Here is a 20,954-nt window from a genome sequence, read left to right as displayed (position 1 = left end):
CTAAGGTAGCAGTTACAATTTTAATGCAGTGCAGGCTTGACTGTAGTAATTCCTATTTTGTACTGTTTGGTCAACTGGTCTGTCCTACTGTCTCAGTTGGGGCACATTCTAGAAGGTTGTTTGGAAATTTTTGGCAAAGTGCCTGATACTGTAAATTAGGCTTAACATTACTTAGCAGGAAATATGCAAATGCAGCCAGGACTGATGCTTCATTGTTTTCATATTGACATAGAAAGAAGGAGATCAGAAGTCACAGTTAAATGAGGAGCTTTGCTATGACAGAAGTAGAAGGAAAGATGTAGAGCTGCATTATTAGGCATGGTACTTTAAAGCAACAAGCAGATGTCCATCAGAAAACATCAGACTGAGATACTGATTTTCACAGAGCTAGCCTAGTTTAGCATTACAACTAACGCTGTCAACAAAAGTATGTCTAAAACTACGTTGGATGAAGAGGGTCAGGGTGGCCTACCATGAGTTAAGTCCAGAAAGTTAAAAGGTGAAGCGAAACCTGTGACTGCATAATTTAAAATTCTGAGTTACGGTCTTCACTTAATCAAGGTTCAGTGCATTTTCCTGAATGGATAGTGTTCTCAGGGTGGAGGAACATAAACCCTTCTTTTTTTTTTTAATTTTTCTCTTACTGTTTTGTTTAGCCTTTTCAGGCATGCAAAGAGAGTAGCTCAATAGGTTAATTTTTACCAAATTGAACAAACACACACTAAGTTGCCTTGTGACTGTTTCACTTCTTTAGGGAATAAATGTGTCTATGCAGGTTTTGCCTTTTTGATTTTTCATTTATAACAAAGATAGGCTTCTATTTTAGCTATTATTGTTACTATTTAATTTTCCTTTTTTTTACACATTGTTAGCTTCTCCCATAAAAATGGAAAATGTTAGCTTCTCCCATAAAAAGAGTTTTTAAAAACACATTTATGTCCATGTCTAGCTATAGTATGCTTATTAAACAAACTAATTTTTATATAGTCATGAAGAAATAGGTAAAATTTTTCAAGATGTAGTCCTTTTTTTGACAAACAAAAATGATGGTGTGTAACTTATTCCAAAATAAATTTAGGTAAATGAGTGGAAAATGAGTTGAAAAAATTGTCCACTGTAGGATTTGTATTTAGACATATGTAGTCTGTTAATGTAAAACCATGCAATGTATGTTCTGTATGATCTACAGTGAAAGAATAACAAGAGTACAGTATGAAAAACACATGTTTATCAGACTTTGTGACACAGTTGGGAAAATAAAATAGTATGACAGATGAACTATATGCATAAATGCTACTGTTCATAAACTATTTTAATAAGAGAAAAAGAAATGTCACTGGGAAGAATATACTTAGTGAAAATCTGGTTATGGATAATTTCTTTTTTGTTCATTTGTTTGGGGCTTTTTTGTTTTGTTTTTGTCTTTCCTTGATAAATAGTTTGTGTTTTCCTTGAAATCTGTGGAAAATTTATATAAGCAATTGAAACTCCTTGTTCAGAAGTAGGCTTAACATTTTTATAAATGAGAAAATATTTTACTTTTGAAAATGTATCTAAATTACTGTTTACATTTTGCTAACATATATATGAAACATCACTTACAGGTGCTGACCTTAAGGAAAGGGCAAAAATGCACTCAAGTGAAGTTAGTTCTTTTGTCTCCAGAGCAAGAGCAACTATTAATGAATTGGGTAAGTAACTACTCCCTTGAAAAATGTTATTGTAACTTTAACCTAAGAATGTTAGATCAGAGGAATGACATAAACATGCGTAGTTAATTCTTGACAAGTAGTAGAGTATCCCTAACTATGTAGTATTACATCACAGATCTTGAATTCTTGGAAAGAACCCACAAGGATTATTGAATATATTGATAAATATGAATCATGGTGCATTTATTCTTTTAAAATGCTCCGAGTTGGACTTTTTAAAAGAATGCTAGAACGGCTAAATCTCAACTGAAATAGAGGTGATTTGCCCTGCTGTTTTCATAAAGGATGGATTGTTCAGTGACATCAAAGTGCTTTAGAATTCAGTTTTTACTATTGCATTCTTGTGGTTTGTATAATTAGTACAGTCTAATACATTTTAAAAACATGTTAAACATCAGCTGCTTATAGAAATTTAGCTACTAAGGTCTTCTAAATTTTTGTTTAATGTATTTTAGTGTAGTAAAACCTGTTAATGGTTTTGGATTTTAATCAACTTGTACCAATTTTTAAGGATAGTAATTTCTCTGTACATTTTATTTTAAGAATTCACTATCAAGTAATTATATTTCTACATCTCTGCTGATCAGTTTAAATATAATTACTTTTCAACAGGTTATTGCCAATACGGTCTGTTGAAAAGAGAAGTGTAGTGTTCCAAGTTTTAAGGAATTAATTTTCTGCATTTAACTTCTATATAAAACATATTCTGTCACTTGAAATTTGGCACACAACTCTGAGGAATAAATAATTATTTGGAAAATTTATTTAGATGCCTTTCCTTAAGAACACTATGTCACATTTTGGTTTGGCAGAATGTTATGAATGTATAGCATTTTTTTTAGGTAAATGACAACCTGCTGAAGAATGAAACTTTGATTAGGTAATTCATGGAGATACTTATGTACTGAAATGACTGTCATGTCTTTGAAGTGAAATAGACACTCAAGGCTGTTTAAATAAATGAAATCTGTAAAATACCTAGAAGTGAATAGATCAATAATTTCCTGCAGCTGATACTGTATGTCATGCTAGTACTTGTCCTTTTATTGGAATGCCAAGCAAGTGGCAACAAGTTGTTTGATTCATTTACTTTGTAAGAATTTTGGGAGGCTTTCTTACCATTAAGTAATAATTTTTCAGCTTTCCTTAGCTTGAAGTTACTGGAAATACTAGCTGCTATTAATGTTTAAATAAGAACAGCTGCTTTCAAGATTTTACTATGATTAATAAATAGTTTTATTTAATAAATTATTTTGAAATTTTTAAGTGAGAAAATTTCTAAAGTTTGAAGAAATATTTGGATTTGGCATTCTTCACTGAATGACTGGAAAATGTTCAGTTAGTTGATACTTTGTTTTGCCTCAGGGTTGAAAAAAACTTTGAGAAAAATGTTTGATTGCTTTCATCTTCATTAAGTTTCCTGTGCATTCATTTAACTACTGAATATGTGAGCAAATTTTCAGTGTTATCTAAAAGGCTTACAGTGAATTACTTGCCTCAGTCAGTTTCACTAGACCATTCTCAGAACCCCATCCAGCCTGGCCTCGAATGCTTCCAGGAACTGGGCATCCACAGCTTCTCTGGGAAACCTGTTCCAGTGCCTCACCACTCTCACAGTGAAGAATTTCTTCCTAGAACCTACTCTCTTCCTGTTTGAATCCATTCATCTTGTCCTGTTGCTATAGACTCTTGTAAAAAGCACCTCTCCGTCTTTATTTTGGTTTCCTTCAGGTACTGGAAGGCTGCAATTATGTCACTCCAAAGCCTTTTCTTTTCCAGGCTTCACAACATCAATTCTGTCAGCCTTTCGTCATAGGAGAGGTGCTCCATCCCTCTGATCAACTTGGTGTTATAAACGACTCAAACCCTGGGAAGGAATGAGTAAATGGAATTTAATTAGAACCCATTAAAATTACAAAGCAAAAGGGGGAACAGCGCTGAGAGCACGATGAGGCTCCTGCCCGCCAGAAACTCAGGCTCACAAAATGGTGCCTCTGCCTTTTATCTCCCGAGAGTGTGCATTGGACTCATTAATATTCATGAGCAGTCGTCATATGTCCTTCCAGCACCTCCCACAGCCCGTGGGTTTGCCCATATGTGTATATGTGTCTCCTCCCAAGGCGTGTCAGTCAGTCCTTCTGTGCCTTTCATAGGGGTAGCCCTTTTCGCATCCTGAGCGGTGGTGCCGTGTTACCCTGCCAGGCCTCACAGCAGCAAGCGTCCCCCGCTCCCTGCTGCTTCTTACAAGGGTCTAATATTCACCCTCCTCAACATGTTTTTACAGCCCTGTCAGCCAGAGCTGGCAGGCAGTAACCACAAAAGGGGCGGGGAGCACTGAAGGCTGAACAGAAAAGGGTTCAACACTATGTTGTAACAACAAAAGTACACCTCAAAAGAACTGTAAACCCCAACAGAACTTCTCCCCACCATATTCAACAACTCCTCCTCATTTATGTGAGCCAGTCATCACCCCTTACTCATAACACTGGTGTCCCTCCTCTGGGGTCACTGCAGAGTACACTCACACCAGCAGATCAGTGCCCATCCTGTGATGAGGACCCCAGAGCTGAATGCATTACCCCAGGTGGGGGTCTCATTATGCCACTCTCTACATCAGGAAATGGTAGACAATATTAAATATATATATGTATAGGAGGTTAGATTAGTTGGGTGGATAAGATGTCCCATTGCTTAATGCATTGCCCTGATGAATAGAAGTATGTATTAATTTTACAGCAATTCAGAGGTTCTTAATTTTTTTTTTTTATTCTTCTGAAGAAGTGATCTGTCATTACAAAATGTAATCTATGTAGAAGTATACGGACATTGTATTTTCATTTGGTCACTGCAATTAATCTGTAAACTGAAAATAATAATGGTATTTTTCTTGCCCAGCAACAACTAGAATGCTGTGAGATAGTTAAGAGGGGAATCAACTTTCAAATTAATATTTACTACTGCAGAATGTTATGTAGCTAGGGAACAATATTTCCAATCTCCTATTTTCTTTTTTCTATCTGAGTTTAATACTATAATCTCATTTAACATGTATTCTATTTCTTGCTTTTCAGAACTAGGTCATGTTTTGATAGTTGCATTTGTATTCAGATATGTGACCTAGAAAGGAGTTAAGTCTTTTTAGCTATATTTTAAGAAACAATACCATTAAGTTACCTTTACAGATGAAATACAGTAAAGGTTAATTATGTCTTGAACAACTATATAAACTTAGCTTTTCAGTTTCTGTCAATGTCATTAAATTTAAAATCCTTACATTGGTTGTTTTGTAAAAAGCTGTAGTATCATTTTGGAATACAGCTGCAGAAGGGAATTTTCTGGAAATGAAAAGCATACTGCACTTATTTATGTGGGAATAATTTATAACTTCTTGCTAAATTTGGGTGAAGAAGTAAGACTGCAGTAAATATGACTTTGTTTATAAATAAATGCTTAAAAAAAGAGCTGCAAAAATTGAATGGAGCCATTAGTTGTGACACTTAGAGCTTTAAGCTGGGGAGGGGGAAATGGAAACAACCTCTGTTTTTAGCAGTAGTTGTTTTTGCTAAAATTATACCAGAATTGTGGAGGTTTGTTTGGGGTTTGGGTTTGTGTGTGTATGTCTGGGGTTTTTGTACATTTTTCTTTGTTTGTTTTTTTTTTCTAGTAGTAAGAATTATAAGACTGCATGTCCATTACTATATTCTGCCTTGAAGCACTTTGTTACTGATGTAAGGCTGTCTTTACCCTCAAGAAATTGGAGGAGAAAAGCTTTAATAGATCTCTTGTAACTATGCACAACAAGACAGAGCTGACTAAATTAAGTCAAATGACAATGATTTCCAGAAGCCTTGTTTTTGAGGATTTGGGGGGGAGGGAGGGAAAAATCCTATCACTGTGCACTAGATCTTCAATATATATTTTATAGTATGCCTCCTATTAAATCCATGTTGTTCTTTATACTGGCTGTGGGGTCAGGGCTGTGATAGTGTGTTTGTTACCTTTTGGGATTTCAGTTACAAAACAGACTGAGGCTATGTGTGGAGCTGAATGCAATAACCACACTCCTTAATAAAAACACCATATTTAATAAAAATAAAAACTGAAGCTGTAGAAAGAATTTCAATTCAGCAAATACATGTAATTATTCAAATTGACATTTGGCCCCAACCTCTATTAAGTGAGGAACACCATTGATTAGCAAAACTTTCCGAAGAATTTAGGCATAAGTGGCCAAATCCCGTAAACACGGAATAAAAATTGGAGACTGACTTTCTTGGTTACTTTTTAAAATTAATGTGTGGTCAGACGTGTTTTTTATTTCACATTCGGAGACAAAACACCTTGGCCTGATGGAACCTAGATCTGAACTAAGAATGAAATTTTTTAATAAAATACTAAGGGTTCTTGTTTTCTGCATTATAACAAATCTTACAGGACTTTGTTAAAACATTTGATTAGTTTTGATGCGTAAGCTGTGATACAACTTTAACAGGTGGTGATATTTAGTTTATACCTAGTTCTATGAGATATATTTTAACATGACTCCAATTTGAATGAGATCATCCAGAATGAAAGCACATTGTGGTCAGTTGCTTGCATTCATGTTTTTTTATTATGTGCTTTTTATTTTATTTGGAGCAGATACAGTTCTACATTTACAGATATTTTTTCCTTCTTTAATATTTTTTTTGTCCTTCTGGCTTTCGGTCATCACCAAATTTTAATTTACCTAAAAGAGTGCACTTGTTCATCCTTCAGACAAACATCTTTTCAAAAAAGTTCTTAGTTTGACTATTGATTGTGCATACATGCATTTTTTGGTGCCACATAATATGCTACAGTGTGATTTTGGATGCAAGGTGTCAACAAGTGGTTTCAGAGGTCCCAAGAATGATATCAAGATTATAAAAAATTTCACTGGATTGCTGGTCTGCTGACTGCTACCCCACCATCCCGTTGTGAAGACTTAAAAATAAGCAAGAATTATCATTAATGAGATTGGTGCTGTGCCTTGTTTTACTGTTGGAATCTCTGAGGCTTCTGTGGCGCTTTGGTAAGCATTTTAAACCCTGGTTTAGTAGTGAACACTCAAGATTTACCAAATTTACCAAATCCATCTGTGTTTGCAGGAAATAGATCTGGCCATCAAAGATGGACTACTCTAGTTTGGAAATTCTTTGATAAGAACTGGATTTCTCTCTTAGGTATAGAGATACAGGCTATGAATTGCATTTACTGTGAAGCTGAATGAAATTCAGGCATTGGCTTGATGACATTAATAAGCGAGCTGGTAAAACAAAAAACAACAAAAAACTTACTGTGAAATGTTAGGGAGTGTTTCTTTGTAGCATTCTGTGAATGAACTGGCTTGAAATTATTACTTGGTAAATTATGCTAATTTGGAAATAAAATATTTTAGCACTAGATGGGAGATTGTGTCAAACAATTGTGTTAATTGTTTGTGTCAATTTGTATTGTGTCAAACGAGAGTGCTAGTAATAACAGAGTATGTGTTATCTTCCTACTGTAAATCAGAGAAGTAGAAAAAAAAATTAAAACCATATCTAATTTGATTCTCTTAACAACCAGAGATTATATTAGACAATATAGTTGTTTGTATATATTATATAGAGACTATAGTTTGAGTTTTATTTTGTGTGCTCTTTAAGGAAGAAAGAAAAACTTCCAAAGAAGTAGAATATGAAAATGTAACTGAATTCATTTAACTTCTTTGTGTTTTGTAAATTCACTGCTTGATTACGTGCTATGCTGTTTTTGTGTGAGTAATCAGTTCTTAAATGTACTTAGTAAGAATAAAAAATACAAGAAATACTTTTCATTTTTCTTTTATCCAAAGCTCTATTTGTTTGCCAGAAAGTGGAATCTGTCATCTAGGTTTTACGTCATTATTGTCTTACTGAGGGCAGAATGAGACTGCAAGATGAAACATTAGTAAATGTGAAGAAACTGAAGAATCTGTTTATCAGACTGAGAGAAGATTGAAATATTGAAATGATTTTCTATAGTACAAGCAAATCATGGAAGAGTTGTATACAGAAAACAATAGGTGAAGAAAACAGTAGCTCTTTCATTCCCATTAGTTTTCCAGTTCCTGTTTTTATTATCAACAGTGTAGAACACACTGTCCCTCTTACTTGTCCATAATAAAGTACCAAATAGAAAATTTTAAAGTAAAGATTACAATATTCCTCTGTTAAAGTTGGAACTTCTTTTTCAATTCAAAAATACATTGTTTCTATGTCATATAAGAGTGAATGATTAATGGAGGGAATTGGGAAATTAATAGGATTGAGTGAAGTGCTTTAGCCTCTGCCAAAATAAATGGACAAAAAGCTATTCATACCTTTTGCTTAATAATCAGCTTTAATGTTCAGTAACCATTTTCATTAAAAAGCAAAATTTCTTTACAAATACTAAAAATATATATTTTTTAATGCAGCTCTGTACTATGATTGTCATCCTGAACTTTGAAGGTATTAAAGCAAAGACAGTAATGTTCAAGTCTATTACAGTTGTAGTCTGTTAAGCTTTTCTTATCTAAAGCACAGGAATTAGAGGGTACCTGAAAGCCTTTCATAATTGTAACTAGCAAATGTATGGCACAGAATTCCATATTTAGAATTTAAAGTGTGGTCGTTTTTGCAGATGAATGTATTTTTGAAACATATGGAGATACAAAAATTAACTGAATCTCATTATTTTTGCACTCATGAGAGGTAAGGCTTTGTAATATTTTATTACTTGCCTTGTGCAAAAATGGTTTGACCAATCTTCTTTATCCCACAGTTCATGTAGGAAGATTTGACAGTCTTTCTCAGCCACTTTCATATGTTGTTGCATACACTGGCTGGTTTTCTTAGTGTTACAAAATGGATGAAAGTACTTGTTGAAGTATTTTTTTTTCTGTTAGCTTTTTTCCCCATAGAAGGATCTTTTTTTGATGGTAGTGCTTGTAACTGAAAATGAAAGCAAACTGTTGTAGTCACTGACTTGATCACAGATTTTGCCAAGCAAGGTAACTGCCTGAAACAAAACTCACTGCCAAGGTGATATGTCATCACAATGTTGTTCTTCAAGAAAAGGTCCCCAAAAATGAAATCAAGATACAGTGCTGTGTTGTAATTATTTTTCTGATTTCCTGTGACATAAATTATTTAATGTGCTAAATGTAATTTTGTGATCATAATGCTCCAAGTGTAAAGAATATTTCAGTTATCAGAACTGCACATGGACTGCCTCTACTTGCCACTCAAGGGGCATAGCTTATGCCCTTTGTGCCCTGCTCCCTTTTTTTTTTTATGTTAAAAAGGTATTAGTTTTTATAATCAAGAGCCACATCACCAAGAGACATCAAGAATCTGAGTAGTGAAGGGGTGGAAGAAAAATTTATTCAGTTACAAAATAAGAATATTTAGGTATGAACTTAATTATTTTAAAAACAAATTAAAAATCCATTCCCAGTTTTTATGCAGACTAGGACGTAGTTTCAAATAATCATTACTACTGATTCAGAATTCCTGTTTATGTCTGTGACCTTCAGAAAATTCTTTTATAATTTGTCACCAGACAACTTGGACTTCTTGTGTTCATAAAGAAACTTCGTAAAGTAACAGATCTCAAACCTTTCAATTAGGAAAGGAATTCCTGTTACAGGAATCAGCCTACAGACTCACAGTATTATATGGGTTTAAGCTATTTTTAGTTGAGGTATACACTAAAGGTAGATGGCATGTAAATAATGGCATTGCTTTGTAATAACAAGACTAAAATTTCAAATAAATTCTTTCTCACTCCTAAGATATGACTCTTTTTTCTTCTTTCTTGCTTTCCTAATCGGTGACCTTCAGTCATGGAATCTATTTACACATATGCACTTAGTGATATTTAAACATTTGGGAGCATGTGACCATTCATTTTTATTAATTTGAAGTCTCTATTGTTGCTACATTTAAATAAATGTACTAAGAAGTGGGGAGGGAGCTTTCTTATTTGTAGATTAAAATTTGTCCTTGGAGAGGTTTTGGAACAAAAGTGAAAACTAGACTACTACTGGGCACAGGAGGGACAAGAGAGTCATAAGGTGTAGTCAGAGGAGGGAAATGTTGTTTAACCAGTCTGACAGCCTGTGATGAAATGAGTAGTTTGTTAGATGAAAAACAGGCAGTGGATATTGTCTCCCTTGACTTCAGTAAGGCTTTTGACAGTACCTGCTGTAAAATTTTTGTGGAGTAACTGCTGAGTATGTACTAGGTGAAAAGGCAGTGAAATGGATTGAAAATTGTCCACATAGATGGGTCCAGACTGTGCAACAGCAGCATGAAGTCTGCTTGGAGGCCCCTAGCCAGTGTCTGTCCTGGGGCAGCATCGGGTTCAGTCCTGTTTGACATCTTTAATGGTCTGGATGATGGGATAGAGTGTAGTCTCAGCAAGTTTGCTGATGATGTAAAATCATAAGGAATGGGTTGTGCTACCATTCAGAGGGAACTCAGCAAGCTGGAGAAATAGACTAACAGGAATCTCAATAATTTCTACAAAGAAAAATGCAAACAAGCTCATGCACCAGGTACATGGTGGGGGTATTGACAGAAAGAGCAGCAGCACAAAAAGCCCTGCAGGTCTGTGTGAGTCACCAAGTTGAATGTCAGCCAGCACTGTGTCCTCGTGGCAAGGAAGGTATCCTGGGCTGCATTAGGATGAGAGTTGCCAGGAGCTTAGGGAGGTGATCCCTTTGCTCTCATCAGCACAAGTGAGGCCACTGCTGGAGTACTATGGCCAGTTCTAGGCTCTTCAGTGAAAGACAGAGCTACAGAGAAGTCCTGAAGGTGATGAATGCTCCAGAGCATCTCTTTGGTAAGAAAAAGTTGACCGAGCTAGGAGTAGAGAAGAGGAGGCTCAGGAGGTGATCTCAGCAATATATGAGGGTGTTAGAAGACAAAGCTAGGCTGTCTCTGGTGATATTCTAGTGACAGGGCCAGCGGCAATGAGCACAAACTGGAGCAGAAGAGATTCTCCCTGAGCATCAGGAAGTCCTTATTCACTGTGAAGGGGACTGAGCATTGATACAGGTTACCCAGGAGGTTGTGGAGTCTCCCTCCTTAGAGTTCTTCAAAAGTCACCTGGACATGAGCTTGAGCAACCTGCTCAAGGTGATGCTGGTTGAGCAGACAGACTGGACAAGGTGAGCTCCTTGGTCTCTTTCAGCCTCAATCATTCTGTGATTTAAGGGTTTCCGATGTGCTGCAGACATACATAGGCAGATATTTGCCACACTTTTCTTAATTTGCTGGAGCTAAATAAAAAATTGTGGAACTGTTAATCTCTTCCTCAATTTATAGCATACTTTCCTCTAGTAATCCATGTAATACTGACAGTATGCAGGATATTTTTATACAATTCATCTTCCTGGCTTTATGTTTTATGAAATCCATTATTCAAAAGGAAAAATGACTTGCTGGAAATGTCCCCTGAAGTTGCTTGTCCTAGTAAGCTGTTCACTAATCAGCCTTATTTGTCAAATAATCAAAAGTGCACATGTGGAGTAAAGAGGTTGGGCAATCTATTTCTTTCTTCTGTGGCAATTCAGTTTTGGTGTTATTTAAAATTGAATTCTATAGCTACATCTGCCTTGGATGGGTGCTCACAGTTTTTGACGCAAGTAGGGTATGCTCACTACTTCATTTTCAGTTTCATTCTGTGAAACAAGAATTCTTCTTTTCATAATTAAAGGTAAGTCAGGGGTTTGAATCTGGTTCAGTAAGTACTAGAGGCGGTGACAAGCCTCTGGTTTATGTCTGAATAGCTGTTCTTTCTGAAGGTTGGTTGCCAGAGGTCACTGAATTAAGATGAGAAAGGAACAATAAGGACCTTTTTTCAATGTTGTCCAGGAATGGGACAACACAGGAATAGCAAGGGAAGTTAAGGTGACCATCTTTCATTTTAATGTTTTGTATCAAATGCATAAAAAAGCAGATTTTAAACTGAGGCTTCATCTGAATGTTTGTAGATACCAAATTCTGCTATAATTAGTTGAATTGAAAATATTTTCTCTAATCTGTAAAAAGTACTTCAAAAATAGAAGTTAATTGTATCTAAGGGACTATATGGGATTTTTGCATTGGTAGGGCTTGAGTAGGCTTTCATGGAATTTTTTTTCTGATTCATAGGGATCAGTGTTGCTGCAGTAACAATGCACATCTTTTAGAGAAACTGAATGCTATGTCTATTGGATTTTAGTTCTTTAATGATGACTCCAACATCTTAGCTATAGGAAGGGAGTACTGCAGGTATTCTTTAGGTTGATTGTAACAGCTGCCAAGCTGCCTATGGGTGATTCTCATACACTTAATTGGCACTTGAATAGTTTAAATCTCAAAATCTTGTGTCTAGCTCAGGAATGGGTTTTTTTTTTCCATTTATATGTCTATGTGGTACAATTGCGTACAGAAAATCTTACGTGTATAGATTTGTTTAGCAAGCAAGAACACTCCAAGGAGGTTGGTCCTTTTGAATTTGGTGTGTTCTGAATTTGTAATTCTTTTTCCTGCATGTTAAATATTTTAGGTTAATCAGTTTGGACAAGTTCATACAGGCTGACCAGGAGCACAGATCATGAAGTCTGGAATTCTGGATAACCATATTAGTCTTCCTCTGCCTATTTCAGGATTCACAGTAAGGGATCAGCATTAGTAATAGGTCTTCGTTTGAGTACACCACCTGAAGGAAGTGGTTTTTTGCCTGTTATGTGAAATCTACTGTATATAATGTTCCATAAAAACAAGGCTACTGTCATATGTTAATTGTTGCCATTTTGGCTTTACATATGTATTCATTCTTCGTATTTCCTTCTTCCTTACTAACTATGGAATGTAGGTTTTTCCTTGTTGATCAGGCCATTTATTTTTTGACAATAATGAGAAATTGAGGTTGTGCAGGAATAAAAAAGGCTGCTTGAGAGTTACTAAGAAGGTGTCACATACAATCCTCTCAACTATTATCTTACGTATCTGTACTTTTATAAAAACTTGCCTAATAAATTAGTCAGAAGGCTAAATAGTCATTTATGATTCAGGTCAGTAGAATCCAGGCAGTTTCTGCTTTCTATTTGGGGAATGTCAGTATCCACAATAGTATGAATCAGCTGTGTGGGTGTTATGGCACTCATCTGAGAAACTATTTAGTGGTCAAGTCCTCCAGACTAGGTGCCTGTATTCATATGCTGGCCTGTTGTTTGTCACATCATGGTCTCTAAGCAGAAAGGAAATCCTTTGTTAGTCACCAGTAGTAGACATCATGTGGAAAGTCAATTGAAGATGAAATAACAATTACCTGTCTCAGAACAATTGGGATTATTTGAAATTACTTCCAACACATTACATGTGTTTTTATATTCTTAATTGCAAAGTGCTCCCCCTGTGACATTCTGTACTCATGGCAAAACTGTGAGAGAATTTAATTACGCTATTCTACATCTTTTAGTAATGAAGAGTCACAGGAGAGCAGAAGGTGTCCCAAAACTACAAGTTACTGCTGGCCCACCCAATCTAAAATTACGTGTTACATGTCTGTTTGCCAAGGATGTATTCCTGAAGTTCACAGTTCCTGCAGATTAGGAAGCAGGTCCATTTCTTAGTATTGCTATATAACATATCTTCTATTTTGTTTGAGCTGTTTATGGCTTTTGTTTAGCTATCTAATGTTACTTAGTTTATTTTCCCTTACTGAAGTTATTCAGTTTACCTGTTGGTCACTCTACCTGTATCATGTCTTGAATGGCCAGTAAACATCCTTTTCTACAGGTTTTTTCAGCTGTGGTAAGAGATTATTCCTCAAACCATTTAAAACATAACATTTATTTTGATCTGCTTGTTCACATTTGTCTTCAGCTAGAAGTCACTGCTCCTGTGATCTTGAATATAGGGATGTGTTTTTGTCTTATGTCTGGCTCTGTTGGTGACATAACATAAACTGAATTGGACTCTTCTATTTCTTTACTGTACTTAGAAACTTTTCTGTAATTAAGCATTGATGTTACATTAGAATATGAGTACTGGCATTTGCTTGGGACATGTTTTATGTGCAGAATAGAACTGTATTTGTAGAATAAGCAGCATGTTTTACATTAGAATAGATGTGTGAAGTAATCCTTTATGAATTAATTGTGTGAACTAGATTATTAGTGTCCTTCATATTCCACACTTTGGTGTAGCATGGCAACTCAGTAAAATTCTCTAGCTAAAGTTTAATGCTGCTCATTACTTAGTCTTTTTAACCCTTTCTAACAACGTAATCCTTTATACATATTAATATATACATGGTCTACTCCTGTCTGTGTTGTACTCTTTCATATAGTTTAGCTAATGCATTTCTTTTCTATATATATATTAAAATCCTTTTTTATTTCACTATGCAGCTCATGATTGCACCCTGATAAACCTGTATCACATCTAGAATTTAGCACTAATGAGTAGTACTGCGACAATTGCCTGAAATTTATATCTTGTTATTTGAACTGTGACAAAAATGTGGAATGTCAATGTATAAAACCACTAGACCTCTTGGCAAAGCTTTAAATATTTTTTTATCACTCTTAGCAAGTGAGCCTTGTCAGTAGAATCATTGTGGAGATTGATCTGCCTATATGTGTAATTCATTGTTCCTAAAATTTGAGTGCATACAACTCAATTAAACCTACAGGGCATTATTTGTCAAACATCATCTGTTTTTGTTATGGGCTCAACAGTTTTGGCAGTTGTACATTAAAATCATGCCAATGAATGTGATTGAGTGTCTCTTATGATACAAAATACTAATTCTCCAAGAAGCTTTACCCTTGTTAACAAGTTCTAGTAGCCTAGAAACTCAGTTTACAATCCCGAGTAATTACTAACTTTCTTCTGTGCTAGTTTTTCTGATGCTTCACAGAAACGTGTTAAAAGGATTCATTTCTTAAATTCATTTAATAGATACACACAAGGCCATTACAGAGAATTTGTCTTTTGCCTTTCATTGATTGTCAACTCTTATGTCAGGTGATCCTTTCAAATGAATATCCTTGGGAAGTGATGATTCTAACATACATTATCCAACTGCTTTTTATCCCCTTAAATTATGATTTTTTATTATTTCATTATAGAAGTGTTGGTTCTTGAAACCAAGCTGTTGTATAATACTCATTCTGTAACTTCCATTTTCATGTGTAATAGTCTACTTGAATTGCACCATATCTAATTGTGGAAGTTGCTTATCTTAGGAAAGTATTCTGCCTTGGAGTACTAAAAAAGCCATGCAAATAGTGCTCAAGATATTGTTTGCTAGTCTCTGATAAATGGAACATTCATACAGGCAGTAACTGCTCGAAACTGCAGTTAACAATGACCCTGCCTTCATGTTCAGGCAAACTATTTTTTATTTATCCCTGGCAAAGGCATATTTCTTTAAGAGGAAGACTAGCTGTGTCAGCTAGCAAAATTGCAAGACTGTTTGGCAAATTGGTTGTGTTGACAGGGTTATAAGTTCCTGTCAGCAACCAGGCCCTGCTGGAAATGAGAGTTGCCTTTCCTTATAACTAAGGAGAAGTAAATAGAGAAAGAGCAGATTTTTCTACTGTTCCTCCGTCTCCTATGTCTTCTGTGGCAGATGGCAAGTATAATGGATACCTTGAGCTCTTCTAAGTCACTGAAAGAGCTCTTGCAAACAGTAATCAGTAGCCTCTTTTGGCACTGAAATTGATTCAGATAATCACCATTCATCACGATCTAAATCAGCAACCCAGGGCCTTTGTTTTAAAGCATCTGTTAGAATCTTGAAAAGCATTGCTAAGTTTTTGTCCTTTTTTAAAAGACAATTGGATTTTCATTAGTTGTTAATCATAAAAGCAGGTCAATTTGCAGCTAAAATAACCTTTGTTTAATTACGTATTTTGTTTACCCAATAAGAGACTATAGGCTTGTTTAATGATTGTCAAGCTGATGTATACCAATATTTAATTGATTCTTTTGTTAAATGAAGTTATCTGAGATTTGTCTGTCAGACAGGAAAAAGGTAAGCTAGGTAGCACAATTTCTAAATTTAGAACTAGCTAGTTCACTAGGAAGAGTTCTAATTAATACATTAATTGACTAATTTTTGTCATATTACCCTTCTAGATTTGAAAAGGAAATATGTCTTTTTAAGTCTTTCATACATAATTTTCATTTATATGTTAACAGAAGAGTTTTTTTCTCTTCTCTTTCTAGCTAACACTAAATGAACTGGTCATTGAATTCTATTAGCTGAAATATTAAAACAAAGAATTTTTTTTTAACATCTGCAGAAAAAGCTGTTTCTGTCAAGAGCTGGTTTAACATTTCAATAAGCTGTACACCCAAGTGTATGGCTAATGAATTACTTTTAGTTATCTTTGAAACTTTGGTAGAGACAATGTACTACTGGACTACTGTTTGAGTATATTTTAAAATGGATAGCTTATGGTAACTCTTACTCTAAATATAAGTAAAGCTGTAATATACAAGTTTATTTCTAAAATTAAAATGCGTTTTTCATCAAACTTTGAGTGGTGAAGAGGGATGAAGAGAACTTGAATTTGCAGAAGGTAAAAAGCAGTGTTTTAAGCTGATTGTTTAAATGAATTTCCTGTGTCAGAACACTGATGATAAGTTACATACAAAACATGCCATGGTCGCACACGCCTCTGGAGCCCTGCTACGTGTCATGTGTGCTGGCAATATGTGCATCTGTTTGTCACACTGAAGACTTTCCCATCTCTATTCAGCTGTTAGCTTCTGCTTTACAGGAGAAAAGGGACAATAGTGATGGCCACTATTACCAGTGGTAGTGGAGTGTCAAGACACAGAGAGCTTCTAGCTGTGAAAGCATCGCAAGCATATCATACATACATACAACTTCATTTCATCAGGGACTGTTTGTATAACTGCTTTGTCTAGCTCTGCTGTGTTCTGGAAGTTTGCTTTTCAGATTTTTGTCAAATTGAGCAGAAGCCAGAGAAAGACATGGAAACCTATTCAGCCACAGAGGGATAGGGAGAGTAACTTTTTTTTTTGCCACAGTGTCGATGATCAATTTTTGGTCACAGTGTATTTTATGAAACTTTTTTCCCATACTAGGACTGTAGAATGAGCAAAATGTAATGAAATCACATTCCAGAAGTGTTCTTTATGAGGTTGGTGTTAATTGATTTTATTTTTTTCAGCTAATCTGCCTGTACCTACTATTGCTGCAATAGATGGAACTGCCTTAGGTGGTGGCCTAGAACTTGCATTAGCCTGTGATATACGGGTGGCAGGTAGGTCTGAATACTGCTGTGAAATATAGCAGTTATTGTTGTTATAGCTGGCTTGACTAATCTGCCTGTTGGCAACAGTCTTATGAAACTTACTTTGTATTTGGCATTGTTTATAACCTGTTATTTTAAAGGACGTTAGCAGAAACCTGTCTAAGTACTTACTAAAATTTCATTTAAAACAACTTAACCCTGTTAGCTGGATTGGTTTTATTAAATGATTATTTGATTCTTCTGACCCTAATTTTTTTTAGTTTTGCCAGAAGGGTCATGCAATTCTTTTCTTCTTTTTTTTTTTTTGGTTTTTTTTTTGATTCTTGTGCATTTGAAGTGCTCTAGATGGAGGTTTGATTTTATCTGAACAGAGTGCAGGGAAAGAATAAAAGTTGCTAGTGAGTGTATTATTATATAAGAAATTAAATTATAGAAGTGACAACAACTCTTGAAAATAGGAGCCTTGAGCTAACAAGCTGTCAGAACTGTAAAACAAATTGATGAAAACGAAATGAAAACCTGGTCCTGAGCAATTGCCAGTAACTTAGGATTTATAAAGTTATTTGACCTTAGAGAATATTCTGTCACCTAAGGAATTCAAAGAATCAGATACAGAATTCTACTCCATTCTAACTTGTTAAGCAATAACAGCCGCCTTATTTAGTACTTTCCATTTCGAAGCAAGTCTCTGTTACTCACAGTAATTGCTTACTTGCTATGGGAAAATTAATAAAGTACTATATTTGCCTTGATGGAAGTAGTTAGATCTTTCACTAAAAGCCGATCAATTGAATCTATTTGAAGTTTTTTTAATAAACAAATACTTTAAAAAGTGATTTATTGTTCTTTTTGAAGAAAATCTGATATATTAGCAAATGTCCAGGTCATCATTACATATTTTCTGTAGATTTTTTTTCTCTCTGCATTATAGTAAGAACTCCTTTGCATTCTGTTTTTTAGCATCTTCTGCTAAAATGGGCCTAGTTGAAACAAAGTTGGCGATCATTCCAGGTGCAGGTATGAATGTTTTGCTTTTGCTACCACAAATAACTAAATAACATGTATACTTAGTGTTAGATTTTGAATGGTTTATTGGATTGGATATTTACTGGTTTATGGATTTCTGCTTATTTTTAGATTTCTGTTAAGTATTATAGCATGTCTTACAGCTTATTGCTTGTATTATTTACCAAAATTAATTAAAAAGTGTTTTTCCTGTTTTCAGGGACGGTCACCTGTATATTATGCTTTTAAACAAAATCTTCATTAGCTAAGTCAACATTGAATGAGTCTGTAAATGACATTTAATATTTGAACTGAAGGCTGAATAGTTTTGCTAAGGGTCAAGCGAGGAAGAACGATTAGCTGTCAGTGTACAGAGACAATTATTTGAATTAATATCCACTTCTACATAACATTTGGTACTTCAGGATTCAAAGTCTGTTTTCAAGCTGCTCATATATTGGTTGTAATGAGTTTAAGAACTGGAAGTATAGCTGTGGATAAATCAGTTACCTTGCCAAGATTTTTTGAGTCAAAAACTTCTTTTGTATTTGGAAGGCCAGTTGACCTGCTTTTTGTAGACTGAAGGTGAATGAAAGTTGCATAATAAATAATTTTCTAGGAGTTGTTACAAACCTTTTGTTTTTGTTTATGTATAAATCAGTGCTACTTGAATTAAAATATTTGCTGCTCTGGAAAAAGGGCAGTAACTGGGAAAAAAGTGCATCCCTGTGATTTTTTGCCTTAATTTCTGGGAGTTCTTGGAAACTTTATACTGTTTCTTTGTTCCTGTTTTCTTTCTAATGGGTGGAACCTTTTTTGAAAGCACTTCATCCAATTCTAATGGATACCATTGCAGGTCACATAAAAAAACCAGTAAAAACAACCATAATGGGTGTAGTGGTATGAACTTTGTGTATAGCACTGTCCCATCCTATGACTAATCTGGACAATTATCGTACAATTTCAATTGCTATATTATTTTGGTTGTTGTTGAGATGTGATTTCAATCAACACTTTCTGTGGTCAGAGATACATTTTACATACAGAAAACAGTTATGATTGATATCTAGTTTTTTTTTAGTGGTGGATGAAGATAATAATGCAGATGAATTAAAAGATGTATTTACTGGTAGTGGTGTTGTCATGAAATAATATGCCTTGGCAATAAGTTGTAGTGAAGAAAAAGACAGAAATTTATGTTGTTTATCTTTGTTGTCAGTTTTTGCTCATAGCCCTCCCACTCTCTCCTTTCCTAAGTAATTCTGTGGGACAGTACTGGAAACATAATCTCCAGTTCAAGGAATTCACTTCAAATTCTCCATATATTCTTAATATTCAAGTTTTTTAGGTTGTCTCGTTTCCTTGTCTTCAGTTAATTATAGATGTTTCAAACTTCTGTGCTCTTACCTTAAAATGCTAACTGACTCATTGCAAGTTTCATTCAGAGTATTTTACTGCTACTCAAAGACTGAGGCTTGAAAAATCTTTTTTTTTTTTTTTTTTTTCATATCCTAAAATAATGTTTCAGGTGTATGTCTTCAGCTCCTTGGAAATGTGACAGATTTAATCTTGTTACATTGACTTTTCAACTTAAAACATTTTGGGATACGTTCAGTGATGAATTCTTTTCCCTATCCTATCAGCCTTTCTGACAACTATTGTTGTTGAATATATTTGAGCTAATCACACCTTTTTCCCAATCAGCCTTTGCTTGCACCAGTCCTGTTGAGCAATGACAATGTTTTAGCCCTTTTTGCTTCTTGTCATCCAAATAGTAACTGATTGTGCCTTTTGTCATCAGCACGTGAAGAGTGAGTGAAGGAATTTAGCATATGTCATTTAGGTAGAGAAGTCAGATATACACTCTTGAACCATAGGCTCCATGGGTTAATAGAATATTTTCTGAGAGTGTTTTCAAGCGGCCCTGAGCCAAAACAGAACTGCAGAGTGGAGCTGAAAAGTGAGCTGTTGCTATTAAGAGGCCTACATCAATTTCTGCTGCCATCTAGTAGGCCTGAAATCTGCTGGCAGACTGAGTTGCTTCTTTGAACTAAATCCCTGTACCATGGCAAGCTACTGTTTTTATTTTGCTCTACTGGCTACCAGGAGTATGTGATAGACGTAAAATTTTAACTTGGATGATAATTTGGGTGTTCAAGGCTGTATGAAAAACATATTCATACTATGAGGGTTCGCTTTTTTAAAACCCCAGAAATTTATAATCAAAGTGGTGTGTTAGAAGATTGTTACTAGAATTTAATAGTATTAAAATAGAGATCTAGGGCATATCAGCTGTTACATTTTGGACCTTGTTGTATACTATGGTTTATTCCATTCTTAATGAAATGTGTTTATCAAAAGACAAAGTGAGGTGCTGTCTATTGACCAAGTAGTTTTAATACAGATTTCCCATGTGCAAGAAATTTTTCTTTTGAATATGCACAGATGTAGGGCAACTTTCTAAAGGCTTAGTTTGAGCAGCAATTAGTTGAGTTAACCAAAATAAATTGTTCCTTCTAATCTGCTGAGGGTCTTGACCAAGTAGGCATTTATAGTGTGTGCTGTATTGTAGCAGGTTGAATCTCCTCAGAAAATTCATCCATGACAGACAAAATAGCAAGACTAAATGGGATGAAACCAGTGCCTCCTTTTATACAATAGCTGTATTCACAGACCTGGTGTTTGTGTTGTGAGGGATCAGGATTGTTCTTCTGCATTTGGAAATCTAAACGCGGGTTTCTGCACTATGGAAAAAGCTTCAACTGCCAGAATGTGAACTAGGAAAAGTAGAAAAACTTTTTGTTTTTCTTCTTGAGTACATCCCACTTTCTAATAAGGAAGGCAAGATTCAAAGAACTAGTGGAAAAGTGTAGCAGAGAAAAAAGCTTGGTAACTTGGTGATGGGAAAGTTACCTGAGAATGAA

General features: G+C 35.0%; 1 protein-coding gene across 3 annotated transcripts in view; it reads left to right on the top strand.

Annotated features, from left to right (window-relative positions):
• Window positions 1-20,954, top strand: part of AUH (AU RNA binding methylglutaconyl-CoA hydratase) — a 114,630-nt gene that overhangs the window by 40,966 nt on the left and 52,710 nt on the right. For all 3 annotated transcript variants that reach the window (XM_063421729.1, XM_063421728.1, XM_063421727.1), the window contains exons 4-6: window positions 1,605-1,691; window positions 16,942-17,034; window positions 17,986-18,042. In XM_063421729.1, coding sequence (XP_063277799.1) covers window positions 1,605-1,691; window positions 16,942-17,034; window positions 17,986-18,042 — 237 coding nt within the window. The remainder of the gene's footprint in view (window positions 1-1,604; window positions 1,692-16,941; window positions 17,035-17,985; window positions 18,043-20,954) is intronic.

The sequence above is a fragment of the Prinia subflava genome, chromosome Z, assembly GCF_021018805.1.
Source record: "Prinia subflava isolate CZ2003 ecotype Zambia chromosome Z, Cam_Psub_1.2, whole genome shotgun sequence".
Lineage (NCBI taxonomy): Eukaryota > Metazoa > Chordata > Aves > Passeriformes > Cisticolidae > Prinia > Prinia subflava.
This window is presented reverse-complemented; position numbering and strand designations above follow the sequence as displayed.